Below are 24,374 nucleotides of genomic sequence, written 5' to 3' on the forward strand. Positions count from 1 at the left end.
AAGTTAAATGAAATATTTTTGTATTGCAAACAGCTGACTGACTTGAGTCAAACCAAAACTGTGTGCATCTTCTCTTGAAGGAAGAAGCAGTACAAGCTAACAGTTCATTTGAAGTGATTATCCCCTTCCTCTAAACTCATAACCATATTCAGCTGTTGGACTACATTAATTACTAGAAATCACTTTATTTGATCTTTTCTCACTTGCGCACACTTTGTGTTCTTGCATCATTTTTAGTCAATTTATCAAATTGTGTGAATTGTCTGCTTCTGGCGAATTGTGTAAAGTTTGCTGTCTGTGCTTACATCCAGACCAGATGAGGTAGAAATCACTCTGTGTTTTGAATAATATACCCTGCTGATGAATTTCTTCTCTCTTTGGTTGGGCCAGGGAATGTTTTCTTAAATGTTGTTTATATCCTGCCGGAATCACCTTTCCTCATTGCTGTGAAACGTTTACAGTACAGTGAACTTTAAGTCTTTTTGCTAATTAGCAAGATTCACACACTCACATAGTTAACATTGGGATATTAGTGAAGGTGTGCTTTGTTAATGTTGCATTGTGAGTGCAACCGTGCAAACTCTTCGCAATAGATTGCTTTATTTTATTGCCTACTGAGATGCTTTTTTTTTTTTTCTTAAACTTGGACACACATGCACACATCACAATCTTGCTGCTGCTTTGATGCGTCCTGCAGTTAGACATTCCTGTGCTCTGATGAGTAGGAGTAGCAGACAGATTGGGGAGTGCAGTGGTATGAATAAGGTTTATTGTCCTGCCAAGACGGTAAGTTAGAGAGTACAGGAGACCTGAGTCCACAGGGACCCTCTTCTTAGGGACCTTAGAGGCCCGCACAGGGTGCTGATGAAGCTGTAAGAACAGGAGGTCCCCTTATGGGGCTTTTTAGAAAAAGGAGAATTGATCATGTGTTGACAGCATACCTGGACTGTACCTGCTCTGAACTTGTTGCTCCTCATATATTTTCTAAAAATTATTACCATAACTTGTCTCCCTGTATGACAGCTTCTCAGTCATTTTCAGCTCATTTTGGTTGTTTTGACCCTTTTTTCCTATTTTGGGTCTTCTTTCCCCCTTTGCTTGGTTGCCCTTGTCAGAACAAGTTTAATTGTTTCTTTTGTTGCTTATCTACTGTCATTAATTGTCATCAGTCCCTTTGTGTTTCTTATGGCACTCACCCTTTGTCAATCATACTGGTAACAGATTGCTTTAACTTGATCCCATTTTACTGTCATCTCATTGCTTTGTCTCCTGCAAAGAAAAAGCGCAAAAACATTATTGCTGCCGCCAAAATGTAAGTGAATGATGGATCAAATACTGTGAGGGCCTTTTACAGTACAATAAAACGCTGCCACAGGACAATGTGCATATGCTGGTTTAGGTAACTGGTGCTTTCTACTTTTGTCTCTACCTCAAACTCTCACCTGTCCAGTTTTCCCACATATTGTCCCCATTATATTCAGCTCTGCTACCCTTTACATCTCTGAACAAATGTGCAGACACTTTGCTTGACAATGTCTAGGATTACATGATGTTTTTCAATTCGGAATGAAATAATTTGGAATTAACGTATTTTTCCACGAGTTTACATGAAAATAATTAATTCTGAATGGAGGTTTACATGAAACACGTCCTTATTTATTTCCTCTTCAGAGCTTTTCGTCTTTTCAGTCGTAACTTGCAAAAATTACATAAGTACCAGTTTTGCTTTGTTTTTACTTTGAAGTTCCAGCTCAACACGAGCACACTACTTCACTTTTTGCAGCAACTGAGAAGGAGAAGAAAGATAGACCACCGAACACGGGAGGCGAAAAAAACGCACATCATCGGGAGAGGACAAGGTAACGAGCATGCTCAGAACGACTGGAATTAACTTAAAGCGGAATTAAGGTTTACATGACAGAGGAATTAAATAGTTTGGAATTAAAATGCGAATAAACCAGTCACTTACATCGGAATTAAGTTTAATTCTGAATAGAAATTTGCATCAGGAAGTAAGTGTTTACTTGGTCGTTTTTCATCAGTTTAAAGCGGAATGAACCTTTATTTGGAATTAAACAGGAATTAAAACTCCCATGTAAACGTAGCAATTGTCTACTCTGATTTCTCCCATTTGCCATCTACTCCTCCACTATTTATCTCATCCCTTTCCATCACCTTCTCACCTCTCTAACCCTTACCTCTGGCCTTTTCTTATGGTACATTCTTGTTTTTATATTCCTCTTCGCCCAGCCGGTGACTACAAACACACACTCTACACACCTCAGACAAAGGGGCTGATGACTGCTGGGCCTGGTGATCATAACCTTTAACCTTTTGTTCGGTTCATGGTGCTCCACACAGCTTCTAGTTGGATGACAGTGGCAGCTTATGGACACATAAACCAACAACCTTTCCACTCTCCGAATGTAGTCTGAGAGAGACAGCGCTAAGAAGCAGATGGGAATGCAATCCTTTCCTGCAGGTTTAATATTTTAAAACAGTCTTCATGAAAAAGAAAGAACCTAAATGTGGCTGACTACACTTTAGAAATGAATCCCTTTGTTTAGCTGTTACTTCTGTTCTGCTCTTGGGTGTCTTTTATTTACCTAAAATCATCTCCTAATCTTCAGAGGACTCCTTCAAATGGGCTTTTCCATCCTCATAGTTTAATAACTAAACCTAAACATAACTTATGATTTGTGTATGATTTACAAGCCACATGTAAATACTGGCATAATATCTCAAATATTTTGTTTCTTTTCACGGTTGTGTCCAAAGAACAAGTCTCTGCAAGAATGCCAAGGTTTTGTACGAGGTATTCTGATCCATTACAGGAGCCAGCCATCACTCAGGCACATCAAAGCAGCTGTGTCGGATACACAATGAAGCCTTATTGGAGAGCCACGTTGGAGAATAAAGGAGGAGCAGGGTGGGAGGGAGTCAAGTGGGAAGAGAATGTGAACTATGTGTACAGTTGCATTCTGGGGGAAAACATAAATGGGAAAGTGGGTGTAACTCATGTGCGAATTGGTTTTTTGGTATGTTAGCATTATTCCTGACACCTGAAATTTTTAGGTCCAACATAAAAATCCTCTTCTTATCTGCATTTTTTTTTTCCTGTAATTATCTAATGTTCCAGCCACATTGATCAGGATGCTTTTAAGCCCTAATTGCCTCCAGTTACAATTACTGTTCAACAGCTTGCCAATATTAGAGTGAAAGTGGTGTTCCTGAAATAAACGTAGTGAAATGGACATTTAGTGCTAAAGTTGTTCACTGTCCGTCATAAGACTGATTGTACTTACTTGCTGTGTCCATATTTCATTTTCTTGCAACTTGTTTGTTTGTATTCTATTATTTTTTAACAGATGAGCATGATGCCGTACAGAAGAAAACATTCACCAAATGGATAAATGCACAGTTCTCCAAGGTATTGTGAAGCTTTGTATACATGCACATTTTCTTCTCCATGGTATTGCTTCAGCTTCCCTAAAAACCAGAAGTTGTTTTTTTTCCCCCTCTAAACTCTGTAAAATGTGATATTATTGAAACTTCCCGTCTCAGGCTGAAATTGCCTGCAGCAAACAAGTTTGGCACTCAGCTGGGAGGCTGGCTAAAATGGTTAAAATGTTTAATTTCAGTTTTGTCACAGTTGATCAGAACAACATGAGATTTTCTCTTAATGAATTTCTAAGCCGACTGCTGTACCCAACAGCATTTTGTCTTGGCTAAAAGGTCTCATTTCTGTACTTTATCATTTATAAACGCACCATCAGTCTAGAGAATCACATTAAATATGTTTGAGTGTCTTTTTTTTTTGGTAACACTTAAAATTTCCAGTATGATCTGTTACTCTTAATTCCATTCTTGATGTTCAGTCACTTGACATTTCATATAATGAAACCCCATTTAAACATGTCTGGTTGTCCTTTCAGACAGGGAAGGCGCCCATTAAAGATATGTTCTCAGATTTGAGGGATGGGAGGAAGCTGCTGGACCTGCTAGAGGGTCTCACTGACACTGTACTGGTGAGTATATTAATATAAACATACATTTTTACTTTTAAACATTTACTAAACCCGATGTGTCTAAATATAACTATATTAAATTATTATAAGATTCCTGGCTGTCGCCTGACTGTATCTTCACATATATTTAATTTCTCTATTGCTTTATCATGTGTACAGTGTTTATGCACACAATACCTGTGTTGTGTGCCTGGTAAAGATCATCTTTATTTAGATGTGACAAGAATTTGTGTGTGTGAATGTGCCAGTGACAACTTTTATTCAATGTTTATAAAGCACAAGAGAAACTACTGAGTTTTTAGGCGTTGCACGCAGTGACCATCTGGCATTGCACTGTTTCTTCCTACAGAAATATCTGACTGCTGGATTCTCATACCAGTACAATATGCATTATCTTATGTGGGTGCTTATATATTATCTTTTGTAAACATCAGTGCTGCTGCACAGGCAGCCTGAGCAGAAGTTTCTTTAGTTTGTCAAGTTAAAACGGCAAAATAAAAGACTGATTTTATTTAAGTTTTACATGTTTTCATATAAATAGATATCAGAGTTTATGTTGAGTGAGCAGAGGCAGGATTGTGTACCCATGTTTGTAGTTTCCTGGGTATTTCTTTTTTTTAATCAGCATCAGAGCTCTGTCACCTCCTCAACAGGATATCATCTTTCTTGCACCTGCAGTCAGACCAAGTACCAACTGTCTCTTTGCCATGTATGCTGGCACACACACTCACACTCTGCTACTGGAAGACTAATGCTATAATTGGGTGCTAATGAGTGTTTGAGGTATGTAAAGACTTAAAAGGGCTTTGCAGCTGGCAGCCATTCATACTGCCATTCTTTCCATAAGTTGGCCTGTGGACCCTGCTGAGATAGTAATGGGTGTGATGAATGCAGGGCGTGAAGCACTCTGTTGAGTGACGGGATGCTTTTCTTTTTTGTAACTATAAATTGTTACATTTCAATCCTTTTTTTTTTTTTTTTTTAAGCTGTTTTAAGACATGACATTATCATCATTATTAAGGTGGTTGCTCATAAATTGATATATAGATAATCATTTGAAAGTCGCACAAACTGCAAACGTAAACAATCCAACAGTTTGCTGATCTCTGCTGCATTTCCTCTTCCTCAGACCAAAGAACGAGGTTCCACCAGAGTGCACTCTCTTAATAATGTCAACAAAGTTCTTCAAGTCTTGCATCAAAATAAGGTGAGTACACCATGTGTTTGCAGCTGTTTGTCACGCCCTTTTCCTCCCAGCTGCTGTGCCGTGCACTCTGAAGCAAAGATCAATTAATACCTCCCCCAAAAATATATATGGCCCAGAGTTTCTTTCTTTTGTTTTTTTGTTGTCACTCTGTTAGCTCCTTTTGATTTTTACCCCATCAACCCCTCCTTTCTCTGCACCACAGCTTGTCTCAATGAAGTGACCTCAGCAGTGGGACATTATGGGGAAAGGGGATGCTCATGGAAAGTAGCAGTGCCTGGAGTTTGCATGCGAACACATGGCTGCAAGATGCTAAAAGACAGCTGGTTAAAAGTTCCCATGAGCCAGATGGCTGCAAAGAAAAGGAAATATGACTTTAGAAGAAGTCAACAAAAATAGAAAATTAAAATTAGAAAAATGTATGTATTTATTTGCTAGAAAATGAACTCTTAGGATTAAAAATAAGTGTGTTTTATCTATCTTTATTAATTTGTCCTAATAAATCTTAGGGGGAATGGGATATTTTTTCCTCCAACAGATTGTATTGCAGTTTTGTAAAGGATGCACGTGGATCTACTGCTAAGTTTGTGACCTTTGACTGTGAAACAGTCAAGTTTGAGGCTGATCTGGATACTTCACTTCATGGTTTGACCTGATCCTCTGGAATATTTATGTGTAATCTCTTCTTTACCTTGACCTTGTATAAAGAACAAAAGCCTGCCACACTTGAATGGTTGTTCAGGAAAAGTATAATTAGAACTATATAATCTGTGTTGTGATGAAAACATACAGGTTAAAAATACTCATCTGTAGCAGACTGCACACTCATTAAGATGAGGGACACTGTTATTTACCCAGCTGCATTCAACTGTTACTTTGTGATCAGAGTTATTTCTAAAAGGAACTCTGAATTTTTTATCACATCTTCTTACAAATCGGATAAGGATACTGTTGTGTGTAAAGAATAAATAGTTGAAAACAGAATTGTTGCATGAGAAATGGTTGCATTTTTAATGTAGGAAAATTAGCAAGAGGAGAGTTAACTTTAGAGAGTTGACCAGAAAAGCATCAATTATTTAAACTTTTCGTAATCACTGGGTAGCTGAATATATTTAATTGAGCATGCTAAAGTCTTGCTTACTCCACACTGTTTGTTTAATTATTTTGGTTTATTTTTTGTAGGTGGATCTGGTAAACATAGGGGGGACAGATATTGTGGATGGGAACCACAAGCTGACATTGGGACTCATCTGGAGTATTATCCTCCACTGGCAGGTGAGCACTTTCCATGCACACACCCTGCAGATACACACTCGGTCATATTAAGGTTTGCTTCATCAACTCACTGCTCAGTGATGTTCCAGAGGGATCAGAAAAACAGATGATGGAAACTGTGTGTGAATGTACACACATGCCTGAATGCATGTAAACATGCTGATCATCCAGCTCTTTATCAGTTTGACTTGCTGAAATTCTGAGCAGCTGTTGAACAAGGTTGATAAAGACAATGTAATAAAACAGCCAGCTTGTTCTTTCAGCACCAACTTTATTATTCTTTAATAGTTGATAGTGTCTCCATATATCACTTTATGCTGCTGTGCATACTGTTCGTTTATTGCTTGTTTTTCCATCTCTTTGGCCTTCAGTCGAGCTGCTACTTTAATACCTGATTAAACTTGTTGCCAACTTGTCTCACAGTTAGGTTTGCCACCTTTCATAAATTAAAATAAGGGATGCACACCACACCTCATTGGGGGGTGGGGGGGGAGACACTTCTGTGTGTAGAGTGTGCAACATTGAACTTTACAAATAATAACACCTGTGTCACTTCACCTGCATGCTGTAAGGGGGGAGGAGTGGGATGAAACATTTATATAATTTATACCATGATCACTAATAGCTGGATTGGGCAAGTTCAGTTACTGTCTTATTCTATTACGGGCGTCACCATAGTAACGCGTTAATCAGCTGGTTCAGATCAGCTGACTTTTGACAGGTGAGTGAGAGAAACGTGCTACTTGTCAACAGTTGTTTGGCATAAAACTATCAAGGCTAACATAAAATAGTTCTGATAGCCTACTTTAGCAAGTTTTGTAATAAACACCCCTGCCCCCACAAAAAAAAACAAACAAAAAAACCCCCAGAAATAAACGTTTGTGATAAAATGTTTACAGTGTGGGACCATGGTGATGACGACGCCTAGACTCCGCGTCATGCCGTGAAATGCGGCTCCACTTTGTTTAATCCTACATATTGGAGTGTATTTGTTTGCTGCCTGCTTCATGACTTGAAGGGAGTTCATGTCATTACAGTCTAAGAACACTAATAAAGGCTAATTTATCAAATGATCACCTAACACAGATTTCTGAAAAAAAATCTCTAAACATTTTAATGCAGGAAATACATCTAAAAATAAACGTTTCCCGATAGCAAAGCTATTTTTATTTTTGCGTGTATTAACTTTTCATCCACTGAAAATACATTTTTAATGGGTATATATGGTAATGATATTGGTTAATATAATTTTAATTGTATGCCTACAGTATATTAAAAAAATGATCATGCTCTCCTGCTGCTGTTAGAGGTCGGACAGTCCACCGTGCGCAACTAAACAGTTGCTGACACATACGTACAATTTGACTTGTAAACATCTTCAGTGACGCTGCAGCCTCTTCATGTCCGTTTTACATGTACTTCTTATTTTGAGGAGGTTGGGTACCAGGTAGGCTACAGTGGACATTTTTTAAAACGTGCGGTTCTTCTTAGGAGTGTGCATGAGTCATGTCTGTCTCTAGGCAACCGTTATTGTCCAAGACACACGCACAGAAGGGAGGAGGAGGCTGGACCTGCGCAGATTCTTCACAAAAAGAGCATTTTTGCTGGCTGTTTTTTTCTGTTTTTAGTTGTTTTTAGATTGCGTGTTGATGTGCGTGTCTGACATATGTAGGCTGTTGGAAAGTTATGAAAATACGGAACAAAGTGCGTCCCGTATCTGTTTAATCCAGAACGCAACATTTGTCTGTCAATTAAAGGACTATTTTGTATTTCATGGAACGGGTGGCAACTCTACTCACAGTGGAAGCACAACAGGAGTTGCACATTAGAAAAGATTTACGATCTTTTTACTTTATTTTAAAGAACTTTACCAATCTGTGTAAATATGTTAAATATCAGTAGTGAATTGCCACCAATGGGTGTTCGATAATGTGTGCAAAAGTTGTGGAAAGGTGCAAACCTAAAACTTAACAAAACATAGTTACCATGATGTGGCGGTAATGGCTGCCCACCGAGAAAAGAGCGAGAGTGAGTCTGGCCAAAGCAGGCTTTATTAATTAAGCCTCTCCCACCTGTGCAGGTGCAGCACATTCTCCACTAATCACCATCACCGCAAACAAAACCAAGATGGCGGAATATTCTTAAACCACTGAGTTGCCAGAATCCATGTTGAAGTGTCTCTGTGTTTTTGTGCAGGTAAAAGACATCATGAAGGATATTATGTCCAACCTGCAGCAGACCAACAGTGAAAAGATCTTACTGAGTTGGGTACGACAGTGCACACGCTCATACCCAGAAGTCAATGTGCTGAATTTTACAACAAGCTGGGCTGATGGCCTGGCGCTCAATGGCATCCTCCACCACTTCAGGTCAGGAGCAAAAGTGAAAGTATGGGGCTGATGTTATGATTTAATTCTGTTCATATCTGATAAAATGTTATGTACTGTAGTCTCTTTGCTCACATTTAGTTTTTTGCCAAATTTATTTTGAATCACTTTGATTTTTCTACACGGTAATCCACTCAGGCTTCATTTTTCATCATTTTTTTTGTTAAAAGTTTAATTCCCTTCTTGAGATTCAACAGTCCATATTTGTTATATTTTTCTTGAACTTCAAGTCACAAATTAAAAGAAAAATATAAGGTTTAAAATCATGTTTGTTTGCCGTTTGAGAAAAAGAGGCTTCAAAAGTGGTGGAAGGTCAAGCTCACAGGTCAGCATCGACGGGGTGTGTGCACAATGCTTGACTTGTTCTGTTTAGGCCTGCCATGTCACTGTTTGCTCATGCTATGTGTTCGCCTACGCTGTTGTGTGTGAGGCAGCGAGGGGAGGAGTGTCGTCGTGTTTTCCCCCCTTTATGTAACCCCCTTGTCTTTACTAGTGACATTCACGCGTGCACATACTCAGGCTTGTGAGTGGTGAGAAAGGCCTTTGTTGGTTTAGACCTGGGCCTAGGGTTTAGGTGGATCACCGAACACACACATTCCACACCCAATTGGCTTCAACACAAGTCCCCCCACCCTCAAACTGAAGAGGGAAGGACATTCTGTTTGCAGCATATACCGTATGTTAACAGTTTAAACATTAAGTTATTTATGCTGGAGAGATGTCCCTGAATAGCTTCAATCAAGTCGCTTCTATTTACTTGTTAAATCACTAGAAAGTTCATAGATTTTCTTGACAAAGAAGGTAGTGTTCGGTCTGTGTTTTCAGACTTTATGTAGTTAAAGAATTCAGTCATGCTGCATTTAAAAATGGTATCTCCTGTTGTTTTTCCTCTGTGCATTTCCAGACCAGATGCATTTAGTTGGGACCATGTGGTCAAACTCAGCCCTGTGGAGAGGCTTGACCATGCATTTACTGTAGCCAAAGACAAGCTAGCTATTGAAAGACTTCTGGATCCTGAAGGTACTATTTTTTTTTTTTTTTTCATTGTATTCAGCTGCTTTTTATTAGTACTTACACGTATTGATATTTGTTTTATTGTTCAAAATTTAGATACAAAAACACTTTTGATCTTGAACCCTATAAAATAAATGCACTGGACAAAATAAGCTGAAGTTGTATTAGACCATAGATTTGTTGTTTGGTGGTGTAATTTAGACATGAAATATGTTTCGGCCATGAAAACCAGTCACACCTATCTTGTTTAATGAGTCCAGTCTCAATCTGCGTCTTGTTCCTCTTCTCACCTTCCATCCCCTTAACCTTTTCCTGTCAACCTTAACTACTGTCTCACTTTTTCTACGATGCTTTAATTTTTTTCCTCACTCAATTTTCACCTCTTTATCCCCCCTGTCTCCCACTTGCCTCTCACGCTCAATTTGCATCTTGATCTTTCTGCCCTGCCTTCATCTGCCTCCCACTGTTTCACTCCTTCTGTTTCAGATGTGGCGGTGCAATTACCAGATAAGAAGTCCATCATCATGTATGTAACGTCACTTTTCGCTGTGCTGCCCAAAGACGTGAGCATGGAAGCTATTAGAGAAGTGGAGACCCTGCCACGCAAATACAAAGTGGAGGCAGAGTGTGGTCCAGGGCTCAATGTGCAGGTAAAGTATTACTGTGCAGTTCTTGCTGCGTGTCATTTGATAGAACTGGGTGTAAGGTATTAGAATATAATAGATGTTCATCGTTCACAAGCATGGAAAAATTTCTTCAGCTCACCGTCATAACCTACAAGCACTTTGTAGTACAGCTTTTCTCACGTGAAGGGAAAATCAATATCTTAAGTATAATTGCTGATTTTTATATTTAGAACTTTAAAAGCATAAAGTGGATTACTTACATCCAACTAACACCAGGATGGACAAAAAAACACCACAATAAATGCCGGAAATGTGGATGTGTTGATGCTCTGGAAGTTGAATTTCCTTAAAAAATGTTTTCTCATGTCGAATTTCACGACCACAACACGTCTAAAACAAAGTAGAAACAGAAGCAGGGGCACTAAAGACAGCTGGAAGAAAATGTTGCAGCCTTTTTGTTTAATTAGCAACTTGTCAGTGACCTGATTGAGTATAAAATAGCACCAAAGAGGTAGTTCTCACAGAAATCAACATGAACAGAGGTTTATCAGCAGCAATCTGTAAAAACTTGGAAAATTGTGGGCAAATTTCAGAAAAATGTTTCCTGTTACACAGTAAATAGAATTAGGCGACATTTCTGCACAAAGCAGGGGACTGAAAATCTAAATTGCATGCCTTTTGAGCTTAGGGTTCACAGACAGGCTTCTGTTTTGGAAATCACTCCATGGACTTAAGAACACTTCAAGAAATCATTGGCTGTGAACAAAGTTCACTGTGCCATCCACAATTGTAGGTTAAAGTTCAGTCATGTAAAGCTGAAGCCATATTTCAACATGATGCAGTCTCCTCTGGGGCTGAAATGTACTAAAAATGGGCCGAGGCAAAGTGGAAAACTTTTTTTTTTTTTTTTGCTGACAAAACAAAATTAGAATTTCTTTTTGGATCCATCCCACTAAAGAGGAGAGAAATCCATCACTTATCAGTACTCTGTTCAAATGTTTGTATGCATTAGGGCATGTGGAACTGGCAATATGTATAGCTGGATATGCACCATCAAAGCTAAAACGTATGGGGAGGTTTTAAAGGAACATGTGCACCCATCCACAGCATTTCTTTTAGGGAAGACCAGGTTGAACAACATACCGAATCTATGAGAGCAGCAGCAGTTAAAAAGTTCAGGTGCCTGCAGGCCAGACTTTCCACCAACATCATGAAATGCAAAATACAGACACAGCATGCAAGAACTGCAGAGAACTGTTCCTATGACGAAAGAATGGGACCACCAAACGTTTCAGCAGCAGTTTGTGCACATTTATTAAAGAGAATGAGTTTCTGTATGATGTTAAACATAACCTGCTAATTTTTTAAGCATCGTGCTTCTGTCTCAGGTGGGCCCTGCACTGCTTATTCCAGTTCATGGCTGCAGGGAAGTGAGAGCTTATCCCAACATTTAACAGGCGAGCAGCAGGGTGGGCTGTGGATCATTCGCCACTACATCACAGCTTTAGTTTTCCTAAATAGTGAAACATGTCTTAAACACTTCAAATATTACTATGATTTATGTTAATTGTGATATTATTTGAAGTTATTGTTTCTAGTTTTATTTACATTTTGGGGAGCATCTTTGAACAGTATTTTTTTTTTTTTTCTTTTAGAGATGGACTTATAAGTAAATGAACAATACTTAAGTGATACCAGTGCATAAGTTCTGTCATACTTAGATGTTCAAGTTTAATAATGATTGTTTTGGTAGAAGTTGTTTTTTACTGATTTTGTGTGTCTTGGTTGTGTTGTCATTTCTGATACTTTAAACCCTCCTCGAACCGTAAGTGCTTGAATGTCCTGCGCTGATCCCACAACATGATTGCGGTTCCTGTAAATGTGGGAACAAATCTAATTTTGAACCATTTATCAAATAAAAATGGAGCTTTTCATGAGACATTGACATTAATCAGCAAGCACTGTAAAATAAATAAATAAATGAACATTTATTTAATCAGATTATAAAACTGTTCAAACACAAAGAACATTATCAATGATCTTTGCATTTGTGCAACGCATTTATTGTTTCTTTGGCCGTGTTTGACTCTGTGGAGAAAAACTTGACGTCGACTCTTTATGTGTTGTTGAAAAGGAGCAAAGTGATTGATATGATTGTACCATACTTGGGCTGCTGTTTGAAACATTATCTCATTATTCCACTATGTTTAGCATTTTGCATTGGTGACATGGGTTGTCCATGCCATCTGATAAATGCCTGCCTGTCTGATCCCCCCTCTGGCTATGCCGATGTAAGCAAGTTGCATTTTTCTCTGAGTGGAAAGGTGATAGTCCACCTACTTTAACAACAAAGAAGTTATGGTCACTAAAAAAAGAACTTGTATCTGCTTTTAACTTTTGCTGCTGCGCTTCATTTCTGATTACATTTACTTTTAAGGCCACAGGCGTGACCATGTGCACGCATAGGGAACATTGTATATTGTGTGTTGCTGGACAGAATGAGTCACTCCCACTCTGAAAAAAGCAGTTTCCTTCATTCTCTCCAGCTATGCTCATGAAAAGCACAGCAGGCATGGGCAAATTGGGAGCAGAGCCATGACTCACCCCTCTGACATTATCCAACAGAACAAACTACTCGCTGGAAACACCAAGCTGTAAATGGATGGAAGGAAATTGGTGGTTTTGGGGGGGGGGGGGGGTTAATGGGTGAGAAGAGTGTGTGCAGAGTTGACAGGGAAGGTTTTGTCAGCATTAAAGTGTTGAGCTGCTGAGCTTTAGTATAGGACTGATAAACGCATACATGGACCCCCTTGCTGTTTTATCAATCTAAGATTGTACTTTGTTCACGATGTTGATTTATTGCTATGTAAAATTCACAGCTCAAGGAAATAGAACAGTTTGTTCAAATTAATAGATGCATATTTTATGTTAACATTCAGCCCATCCTAGTTGATGTGCAGTTTGATAATAGACGGCCCTGGGACAACTCGTGCTGCAGGTTTTTACTCAGAATTTACAAGAAAAAAAGAAAAGAAAAAAATCACAAAACCACCTCTTTAGTTTTTATTACTCATGGGCAAATATTTCACATGCCCTGGAATAGATTTGGGAAAACTTTTTTTTTTTTTTTTTTTTTTTTTTTAAATAGTGCTCTGATTGGTCCATCAGGGGGTTTACTTTCCTGGCATACTTTTTCTCCCCATAAGAAGTGATGTGTAATGCTGCTGGTAGTAAAACCAAGTAAAGAAAGGGGCTTTGTTTTGGGTTTTTTTGTGTTTGGTTTCCCACTTTTAGATGTGGATTCACAGTATTGGCTAATGGTATTTTGGTATTTGAATGTTGACTTCATTGATTTTTAGTATTCATTATTTCTTCAGCTCATGAAATGTCCCATTAACACCTTTTTATTATCTCGGATTTCAGGAGTCCTGTTGACGCTTAGTCTGACATTACATGCTTTATAATCACAATTGAAGGAGTGATAAGTACAGAGACTCACTTGAGCAAATCATTTGGTGATAATAAAGTGCTCTGTTGAGCCAGACCACAGCTATTTTACAACCATTCTAGTCAATAAATAAAACATGGCTTCACTCTCTCTCTCTTGCCTTTATTTCTTTCTGGCAGCGCACTCTGCCATAACACTCGGGCTGATAGTACAAAAATCAAAATATCCAAAAGGTCACTGAATATTTTCAGCAGGTGACCTTTTCTGTGTTTGCTACACAATTATTACCACAGTTTTCTTTCAACCTTGAAAACAAAGGGCCATTTAGGTAGTTACTGTACTAGTCTCTGCACACCCATTTGCATTTGTGTCAGCTTTGACTTGGCAGAGCTGCCACTGCAGAGATTTTATCCAGCTCAGCCCCAGACACAGCAGCTGAGCTCCAGTAAGCTTTTACCTCACAAGAATGGAAACCTGGAGTAGTCTGGCTTTGCTGTTGGAAACAGAGGGTAGTGTTTCCCCACCCCTGTGCTGTTTAACAGCTCAGAAAATCAATAGAATTTATTACAAAAAATGTTAATTCAGCCCTGAAGCAACATCATTATTCTGTTAAAATACTTTTCATCCTTCCTAATCAGTTTGGTATTTTAAGAATGAGCCATCCACACTCTACTTTCTCCTAGTTGCTGCTGTGTTTCAAACTTTCTAATATCCCTAAAATTAGGATTGACCTGCCCAGTGTGTCAGAAGCGTTTCCCATCATCCTATAATAGGCCTGCAGTTGTTTTCATTCTTAACAGATCAGGTCACTCTGCGTGCTCCAGACCCACACAGCCCCTTCCTTAATGTCTGGATCTCTTTTTCAACTTGCCAGCTGATATGTAAAGATGAAATTTGAAGTATTAAAGATGAAAGGGGGGGCTTGTGCATGGCCATATTTGAGTTTCAATGTTGCTGGTTAAATGTGACACACTGGGGAAGCTAAGTTATTTTCCTCTCGCAGTAGATATCACTGAAGATAAAAATGACCTAAAACTGCATCAGTCTTCTTTCATTTTGCCAGTGAAACTAGCACATGATGACAAAAATATTACTGCTTCTGTAGTCAACTTGTGCCTTCGCTCCTTGCATGATGTTTCTCAAAACATAGATGGAGGAGGCAGGCAGCAGCCCACGGCCCGAGACCCCCAGCACCTTGACCGAGACTGAAGCGGAGATGGAGGGCAGCCTGCTAGAGGTGGACCTCGACAGCTACCAGACTACTCTGGAAGAGGTTTTGACTTGGCTGCTGTCGGCTGAGGACACACTACAAATTCAGGATGAGGTGTCGGACGATGTGGAAGACGTCAAAGAGCAGTTTCACACTCACGAGGTACATGGAGGTGTACAGATCTTAAAATGGCTGTTTGTCTCACTCCAGCTTTTTGGCTAAAAACTGTCATAACAGTAACCGGCTGATACAGGCCTCCCACAACTCGCAGCACATGCTCTGTACATGTCGGGAATGCCAGGAATTCTGCAGGGACGCGCAGCACTCTACGGTGGCCCAGAGTTTACTAGCGTGCTTGACAAAGCGTATTTGCATGGTTTTTGTCTGTGCATGTGTGTAAAGGGGCTTTAGCTGGGTTTTCCTGGCTGAAATGTGAATATTTTTGTGAAGTTGAATGTGTGGAATTCAGGTCAAAGCAGAAAGCTGATTTTCAGACAGAGAGCAACGAGACCCAAAGCCTCTTTAACACCCAGGCTTTTCAGGAGGCCCGTAAAAACAGAAACAAGAAAACAGTCCAGTTAGTTTAAGCCTTGTCATTCTCTTAACTTTACCAGCAAAGCCTCAGAGGTGCATTCACAAATGCTTGTTCATCCTGAGAGCCCTCAGAAACAGACAATTCAATTCATTGGCTTTCAGTTTGCTACTATGAGGGGGGGGGGAGCAAATACCAAGCATTTGTTCCTAAAGCAGTTCTTCTCTCTCCTTTTTCTAATTAGCCTGTTCGCCTGCTGACATATCAGCTCTCAGTTTATGCTTTAGCCTTGTCTGGCTGTTTCTACAGCAACATTTGCAAATACAAAGCTGCAGAGATGATGACCACAGCTCTAGCTGGGAATTATGAAGAGAAGTACTGAGGGAAGGGAGTGGTTGCGAAGCAAACATATTCAGATGTTAACTTGTGAGTGCCAAGTGTAAGAATGGGAACCTTAGATTAAAGAAGCCTTCTTTATTTGTTGTGTATGTTTGAATGTTCTAAATGCCACCAAACAACATTTTTATCAGAGGCTTGTTATAACAAATATACTTGATTTCCTCCTGAAGGCCTTCATGATGGAGCTGACTGCTCATCAGAGCAGTGTGGGTAATGTGCTGCAAGCAGGTAACCAACTGATTGCCCAGGGAAACTTAACTGAAGAAGAAGAAGAAGAAATCCGGGAGCAGATGAGCCTCCTCAACTCCCGCTGGGAGAGCCTCCGAGTGGCCAGCATGGACCGCCAGGCCAGGTACAAACACAGAAACCAACATTTTGGCGATGCAGATATATTGCAAAACTAATGTGATCTGCAGTTTCATCACCAAATCCCATGAATTCTTTTTTTTTTTTTTTTTTTTTAATATAATGTGAAGGTGACAAATAAGCATGACGTCTCCTAAACCTCTCTATCTTTTGTGTTGTAAAGCTTTAGAAGCAAAGACACACACAAATGCATAGTTACTCATAAATCATCTTCGTTATTTCCACCTGATGAGCTGCCTTTTGTGTTTCATGATTCATTGTCTGTAGGTTTATGTTTACAGCTTTGTTGCTCATTGTATTGTTTGTGACACCAGTTCAGTTCAAAGTTTATTCATTTCACTGCTTTGATTGATGAATTCCTTTTCAGGCTCCATGAAGTTCTGATGGATCTACAGCAGCAGCAGTTACAGCAACTTTCTGATTGGCTGACGTTGACGGAGGAGCGAATCAAAAGGATAGAGACGGGACCACCAGCTAAAGACCTGGACACCTACAAAGACCAAATAGAACAGCACAAAGTGAATGCATTTTCCTCTTTTTGTCACACTTACTTTTATCTTGTCAATGAAGAATCCATTTTTTTCTGGGTCATAGAAAATCAGTTCTCTTTACATGCATATTCATATTTATTCAATAAATCCTGTCTCTTTGAGCTTCTGGTCTTAAAACATACCCGTCTTCTGATCAGCTTGTCACATTTTTGACCCTGCACTTTGACCCATGAACTATGCGCATGTGGTCACCATAAAGGCTAACAGTTTCTCTGCCAGCTTAGTTAATGGGTAATATGTGACCATGCTGAATACACTGTTTGTGTTCCTGTGCAGGAACTTCAGAATGATTTGGAGGCGGAGCAGGTAAAGGTCAACTCTTTAACACATATGGTGGTCGTGGTGGATGAGAACAGCGGTGAGAGCGCCACTGCTGCCCTGGAGGAGCAATTGCAAGTAAGTTGGAAGTCTGTTTTACTCAATTCTTCCTTGTTTTTAACTTACAAATGCTGCAAGTAACGGTTTTATCTTTGGTGTCTGAACTGGGGTGTGAAAATGAGTTCTTCTTTTTTTTTTTTAACTTGTGTTTCTGGTTATATTAAATTCGGCCTTTTCCTTTAAATCAGTCTTTAGGAGAACGCTGGGCAGCTGTGTGCCGCTGGACAGAAGAAAGATGGCGCAAACTGCAGGAAGTCTTTCTGGTTTGGCAACAACTTTTGTCAGATCAGGTAGAAAATGTCCACTTTTAAGTTAATACATTTTCTTGCTTGCTTCCATTGATAAGACCTATTTTATTGATCAATAAATTTTCATTTAACCTGCAGAAGTGAAATTAAAAACAGTTATTTATGAAGTAACTGAAAATAAAGTTGTTTCTTGCTTTTTCTGCAGAGTTTGTTTAAAGCGTGGCTGGCTGAAAAAGAGGAGGCCTTAAATGAAGTACAGACCAGTAACTTTAAAGACTCTGCTGAAATGAATACTAATGTTCGCCGATTAGCAGTAAGTAAAGAACTTTTTCTTAATGGCTCTTTTAGTTGCAGTATTTATATCGATCCAGTAAATAGCACAACATTCTTACTAAACCTAAACTGAACAATAACGATGGAGCTTTTTTTCTTGCTTGTTCAGCAGGAACTGCAACAAGAACTTGGAACTTTCCAAAGTTTGCTTTATCATTCACATTTTTATTTTCTCTCTGCTTTTAGATTTTAAAGGAGGACATGGAGAAGAAGAGAAGGACTTTGGACAAGCTGTCGGATGCAGGACAGGATGTGATACAGCTGCTGCAGAGTGCTGAGGCAGGAGCCACGATCGAGGCAGACACAGAGGAGTTGGCTCATAAATGGGACAACCTGGTGCAGAAGCTGGAGGATTGCTCCTTCCAGGTGTGTGCAGAGCATTTGCCCATTCTTTGCACAAGACTCAAAATAGCTGCTGATGTAAGGTTTGATAATATGCGATGTAAAATGTGGCCATCGAAAAGGGGCACAGTCTAATTATCCAATATGTTGGGATTTAATTTTTCCTTGGAGTTTGTTCTTCCAGGAACAATTATTTTGTTCGTTTGTTACTGGAAAAGCTGTCATCAAAATCTGGCTTTAAAAGCAACACTTACCTCTGACCGATTTGGAGGAAGAGTAATTCCAGATAACTTTCCCCAAAATAATATTGAGATGTTTCTGCAGTCGGAATGATGTAAGACAAAAGGAAAGGAAGAAAGACAGAAGGAAGTTTGTCGGTTTGCTCGAGTAATTTAGAAAAAAAAAAAGCTATCCTAGACATTAAGTTTGTGTGGAATTCAGCTTTCTCTACTCTTTATTTTGCATTTCCTATTATCCATTTGCTGTGGTTTATATCTATCTACTTACTGACACTCCTAGGTGATGGAAGCTGTGGCAGATGCTGAGCTGACTCAGGTGGAAGAACAAAATGTTGTGGATACGGTTACTGTTGCTGCGTCAGCTGCTGATCAGGAGTTGGCACCACCTGCTCCCCCTAAGAAACGACTGGTGGAGACAGATGCAGAAGTTAAAAGAATGTATGCTCCACAATGCAAACAGTCAACATCGTCACCCAATAAAAAAGGTTAAGACAACCTGGGTTACAGACACTAAAGCACACATTGTCCTCTGCAGGTTTGACAACAAGACGAGGGACTTGTTGAGCTGGATTAAAACCTGGAATATGTCTGCTCAGGCTCTGGCCTCCACACACCTTGAAGCTGCACATGACACTCCAGACCTGCAGAACAAACTAAAGGTAAACCTTTAGCTGCTTCAACAATTTTAATTCTGATTAGTCGTGTGTGAGAAGACACTATCTGTTAAATAATTTCTTCAGGATCTTGAGTCGGAACTCAAAGCCAAGGAAGCCACGGTTCGAGACGTGATCCATGAGGGACGAGGCCTGATGGACCAACTAGAAAAAGGTAAACAAAGGGCAGATTTAAGTTGTGACTCTATAAATTCAGTAAATTCAGTTTTGTCCGACATTCTCCTCTGATGGAGTCTTTAGAGCAGATGTCATGTTTATTGGCTTGAACCAGTTTAATACAACTCATCATAGCTCCTGGCTTCAACAAAAATCTTCCATTTCTTCCCTTTTAAACTGCATTTTCCTTGTAATTTCTGCAATTTTTTCCATCTATGTTGTGTTTTCTGGGTATTTATAAGCCTATATTTTTTTTTGTTATTTGGTGTTGAAGGCCAGTGATCTAAATGATCAATTTTGTCATTATACAATAAGTAGTAAACATCTGTTGGTCTGCATGCTCACTGATTTCATATAAGAGTTTAATGATCAGAAGGGGCGCTCAGGATTTTTATGTGTTTACTCTGATCTTAAGCCAGGGAGAGTTCGTAGAGCAGAACTGCTAAAAGCTGGAATGAATCTATTAAACTATGAACTCTCCACTAAAGTCAGCTTGATTTATTCCTTCATGGTAGTTGTTGATCTGTTCTTCTACTACTTCTACTTCTGCTACTTCTAATTACTTGGATCTCAGTCTTCTATGTAAAAAAAGTCAACTTTGAGTGCATTTAATGTGAGCTGTTGGGTCTTTGTGTCTTTCTACAGAGGCTGCAAGTGTGGACTCGGTGAGATCAAACATCGACCTGATCCAGACTGAGTGGGATGTTTGTGCGAGGGAGCTTCAGGCAGCCTGTGACCGGGTTAATACTCAGACCCGCATCACAGCTGTGACTGTAGAACTTGCAAGCTTGAACCAGGTCTTGGAGGAACACGACCGGTGGCTGGACTCAACGTCAGCTGTGGAAAAATGCAACGAGGCTGAGCTCAGAAACTTGAGCAGTGATTGTCAGGTAGTATTTACAGTTTAAGTCGCATTAAAACTAATCTCCTTTCTGCTACTATAAATCCTGAATCTCACTTTTAACCTGCAACTCATTCCTGCAGTTTGTTACTTTCCCATCTTTTACAGCAAGAATGAAATCGACTGAAAGAAATGTAAATGAAATGACCATTAGGAAATTATTAATTTTTGAAATGCAGTACTTGAGACACAGAGAATAAAGCCACAATAATAATCAGTGCAAACAGCCATTTTGTTACTTATGTGAACGCTCCCATTGACTTTACATTGATCCAATAAAAAATATTGGCTACTACTCAGAATATTCGGACGCAATATTCGGAGTAGTAGGTGTGTAACGGCCTTTAAAACCATTTCTTTGTGTCAGTATACTACTTTTCTTGCTGTCAGTCAAAAACATCAAATTACACTTTTTAACCCTTTATGCCAAACACATGAGGGATCTTCTTCTTTCACTTATGTCCCTTAGTCCCGCCTTGTTCAAGTCGCTGCCCTCAGTCCGGGTCTGGAGCAGCTGTCTGCAGAGATCGGATCACTGGGAGCTGTGCCCGCTCTTAAAGACAACATGGTGGTGGTGTCTGCTCATCATGCCTCCACGCTGCAGCGCCTGCAGAGCAGAGAAAAAGCAGCAAATGAAGGTAATTCTGCTCTATGATATATTTTTCAAAATCAGTGGCAAATTTAATTTTACTCAAACTATAAGAATTTTTAGCTTTATCAATAATAGCATTTGCTTCTCAAGGAAACTGGCAACCTTTAGGCATCTTTTTACTCCAGACAAGTGCAGAATGGGAGATTTAAGACCAAGGCCTTTTCTTTCTCCTTGCTCTCCTTTTACATTAATAAAGAGACCAAAAGAGTGATGGTTGAGATCAGCACAGCTCAGGCTGTGTAAACGGGACATCAGTTTTTTTTATATGAAACCTTGTCCAGTCTAACAGTAATAGATGATGTCCTTATATGGCCTGTAAAAACTCCCAGATTTGCTGCTGTGCACATGAGCAATCGAGTGTGAGGTCATATCTCTGTGTCAGCTCATATCTACCTGAGGACATGACTTGGAGCTGGAGTCCTGAAAATCAGTGACTGTGTTACCTCTGGAATTTACACACACTTCTCTTGGCCAAGACTTAGCTCGTAAAGAGAATCTTCTCCTCAAACTAAATGTGTCCGTTTGTGTGAGTGTGTGTTTTGCTGTGCCTCTTAGTCTTTTGTGACTTCGCGAAATTGGATGCGACCCAAGGACAACTGTTTTGTTTCCGCTTGAGAGTAGTTTGCTTCTTGCTGGGGCCCCTCTATATGCCCCTACCCCCACCCCATACTTACACTCCATCTCTGCTCTGTGTGTAAATAAACATAGAGAGATTATGTAAGCATTATATCACCTGGTAATTAACGAACAAAGAAACATAAATGAAGAGAGACAGTTGTGAAAGTAGGCAGGAGCCACTGAGATGTAATCTGTAGTTCTTTTTCATAACTCTTGTTCGGTGTCTCACAGTGGGAACGCTCTGGGTGCGACTTCATCAGAAGCTCTTCCAGCCAGGATTGACAGGGTTATGCTTGTCAGTGTCAGGGGAAGGCAAAGACCCTTCCCCCCTATATTAGGGTTAGGCTTCACAGGCAGCTCATTTTTGCTTTAAGCATAATATCCAGTCAATCTGTCTCTTGACCCAACCGTCCGCCTGGGGACTTAGCCTAACCGTCCACAGACATGAGCACAACTTCGGTTGCCAAGCACTTAGTTCCAAGTTGCACAGCGTTCTGGTGAGAAAACTCCTGTCACTAGCCTGATGCCAAACAGAGGTCTGAGTTGCTAACTGCCAAGAGTAGCAATACACTTTGCTGTCATCTTACTCTAGTAGGAATACTCTTGGTAGGAATACCAAGTAGCAATAAGAGCTAACGACAACTATGCAAGTCGAGTAAGATTACCGCAAAGTGTACTGCTACCATCTGACGTAGTCATGCCCAGAGTGAGACGTTCACTTATTCTACTCAAAGAGCTGGGTTTACACACCTAACTTAAAAGTAAAATTAAGTTTGAAATTGTAACAAGTATGAACAGCATGACTTGTGCCTTTGTATGTGTCTCATGTACATTTGGTAACTCAGCATTCTGGATTTCACAGTGTTAAAGTGTGCTGCTAAACTCTGCCAGTGTAGGAATCCCTTTCACATAGTTGCCACCTTATGGTAAAAATATCTCTCCTCATGCAGAAGTTGAATACAATAATGTGGTGTCTTTTCTCTTCTGTTCTCCACAAAACTTACCTTATCCGTGTTCTTTTCCAGCTACGGCCAGTCTTGAAGCCACAGCGGTGACTCGGAGTCATGTGGAGGGTCTGGAGGCCCAGCTGGCCACTCTGAGAGAAGGGATAGTAGATCTACTAACAACTGAAAGGGCAGTGGAACAAGCCCAGGTGAGTGCTCTTACATCTGGTTAAGATAAAGGAGATAAATTAAACCACTCTTTGTTATTTCAGCGTAGCGGGATGTCCTTCATTTCAGTGTAAACAGAACTGCAGTTGTTTTATTTGCTCATGTTTGTGCCTGTAGCTATATGTGCTTTATATCAGAAACATCAGTCTGTGTCTGCTGTCCATGTTTTTTTGTTTTTTTTCCTCCCCAGAATACAATAGATTTCTTTATCAGCCACTTACTTCCCATGATAAGATGTTATGTTGTGTAAGAGTGAATGACGGCGTGTGCTTGCACCTTTTGTATTTTGGCCTGGAGTTTAGTTCAATATGTTTTTGGAGGTTGATGTCATCAATCCTCCCATGGAATGTGTTTTAGTCTGCGCTCTTGTTATCATGGTAGATAGGGCATGGTGCTGGGGAGAGCGGGTGGGAATGTGGCGCATTCTGGGCGGCGTGCCCATGTGTGCAGCCTGGAGCACCTCAGAGCTCCATGCGGAGCAACCGAACCCATCAGTCAGTCAGTGCTTTGACAGCAACTCCAAGATCATTTGGATATTAGCATAATGAGAAAACATTGTTATGCATTCACACGTGAACCTGTAAATGTATAACTTGTTTTAATAAATTATTTAGAAAATGCATATATAGTAAATAATTTTATATGGATACATGCTAGTTAAAGAGACAGATTAATTAATTAATTAAGTAATAACAGTTACAGATTAATCTACATAAAAATACTTAATCATATGCGCTTAATAACTTTAACATTTGGGATAAATCTTAGGTTGGGACACAAAAGTTTAAGAATACCCACCCCCCCACGCTACACACATAGATGCACACAAACATGTGCATGCTTGTCCCATTCATTTAAAGAAACCAAAAGAACACTTCTCAAGGGAGTTGACTCACAGTTGCACACTTCAAATTTGTAGTTTCCCAGGTCACCCATCTACCTGCACCCAGCTTTGAAATCTCACTCTTGTTCACCTCAGGGGTTGTGTATAGAGATTGAGCAAACGCAACAAGCATCCGATCCTGCAGAACTTCAAAAATGGAGTCAACTTTCCTCCAGGGTCCGGGAGGAGCATGGTACACTGCAATGCATCCTGGGTAGCATGAAGGACAATCAGGTATAGTAGCTGTATGGCTTGGTTTAAAATATCAATGCTACTTATGTATTTCAATGCTGCTGACTATGTGTTTTTTTTATTCCATGTTAAGGTGCGTTTGGAGCAAATGGAGCAGTGGTTGGGTGCAGTTCAGGAACTGTTGTGCCGGGACGCCACGGGGTCGGGTGGCCGAGAGAATCTACAGGAAGAGCTTAAACAGTGCGAGGTGAGGTTTTTTTTTTGTTTTTTTTCTTTCCCCTCAACAAATTTTGTTGTTGCAGCCCAAACCAAATGGCAACTTGATAACTTAAAAGCAGGTGTAGGTAATATGATTTCTAAAACTAATAAGGTTACAGAATTACTTCCTTTTAAAAGAATTATTCATTAGGAAATATATTCTTCATGTGTTTCCTGGTAAAATAAATGGCTAATGACATGATTATCAGGCTCATCAGCTGTGCGTCCTGTAGCATCTCTGAGCTTTCACCAGCCACTAAAAGTCAGTTCCATGTCAACTTCTGCTCT

At 39.8% G+C, this 24,374-nt stretch overlaps 1 protein-coding gene across 3 annotated transcripts in view; it reads left to right on the plus strand.

The window, feature by feature from the left end:
- Nucleotides 1-24,374, plus strand: part of utrn (utrophin) — a 180,033-nt gene that overhangs the window by 18,730 nt on the left and 136,929 nt on the right. For 2 of the 3 annotated variants that reach the window (XM_079255301.1, XM_079255302.1), the window contains exons 1-19: nucleotides 6,439-6,507; nucleotides 8,704-8,876; nucleotides 9,799-9,914; nucleotides 10,395-10,558; nucleotides 15,133-15,354; nucleotides 16,294-16,475; nucleotides 16,857-17,007; nucleotides 17,317-17,436; nucleotides 17,607-17,708; nucleotides 17,872-17,979; nucleotides 18,186-18,365; nucleotides 18,861-19,018; nucleotides 19,116-19,239; nucleotides 19,321-19,408; nucleotides 20,056-20,300; nucleotides 20,781-20,949; nucleotides 22,607-22,734; nucleotides 23,733-23,870; nucleotides 23,962-24,075. In XM_079255301.1, coding sequence (XP_079111427.1) covers nucleotides 8,716-8,876; nucleotides 9,799-9,914; nucleotides 10,395-10,558; nucleotides 15,133-15,354; nucleotides 16,294-16,475; nucleotides 16,857-17,007; nucleotides 17,317-17,436; nucleotides 17,607-17,708; nucleotides 17,872-17,979; nucleotides 18,186-18,365; nucleotides 18,861-19,018; nucleotides 19,116-19,239; nucleotides 19,321-19,408; nucleotides 20,056-20,300; nucleotides 20,781-20,949; nucleotides 22,607-22,734; nucleotides 23,733-23,870; nucleotides 23,962-24,075 — 2,670 coding nt within the window. In that variant the 5' untranslated portion in view covers nucleotides 6,439-6,507; nucleotides 8,704-8,715. Of the gene's footprint in view, nucleotides 1-3,368; nucleotides 3,431-3,935; nucleotides 4,029-5,157; nucleotides 5,236-6,414; nucleotides 6,508-8,703; nucleotides 8,877-9,798; nucleotides 9,915-10,394; nucleotides 10,559-15,132; nucleotides 15,355-16,293; nucleotides 16,476-16,856; nucleotides 17,008-17,316; nucleotides 17,437-17,606; nucleotides 17,709-17,871; nucleotides 17,980-18,185; nucleotides 18,366-18,860; nucleotides 19,019-19,115; nucleotides 19,240-19,320; nucleotides 19,409-20,055; nucleotides 20,301-20,780; nucleotides 20,950-22,606; nucleotides 22,735-23,732; nucleotides 23,871-23,961; nucleotides 24,076-24,374 lie in introns of those variants that run through there. The other variant, XM_079255303.1, reaches the window with a different exon arrangement.

This window comes from Telmatherina bonti (genome assembly GCF_933228915.1).
Source record: "Telmatherina bonti genome assembly, chromosome: 16".
Classification (NCBI taxonomy): domain Eukaryota; kingdom Metazoa; phylum Chordata; class Actinopteri; order Atheriniformes; family Telmatherinidae; genus Telmatherina; species Telmatherina bonti.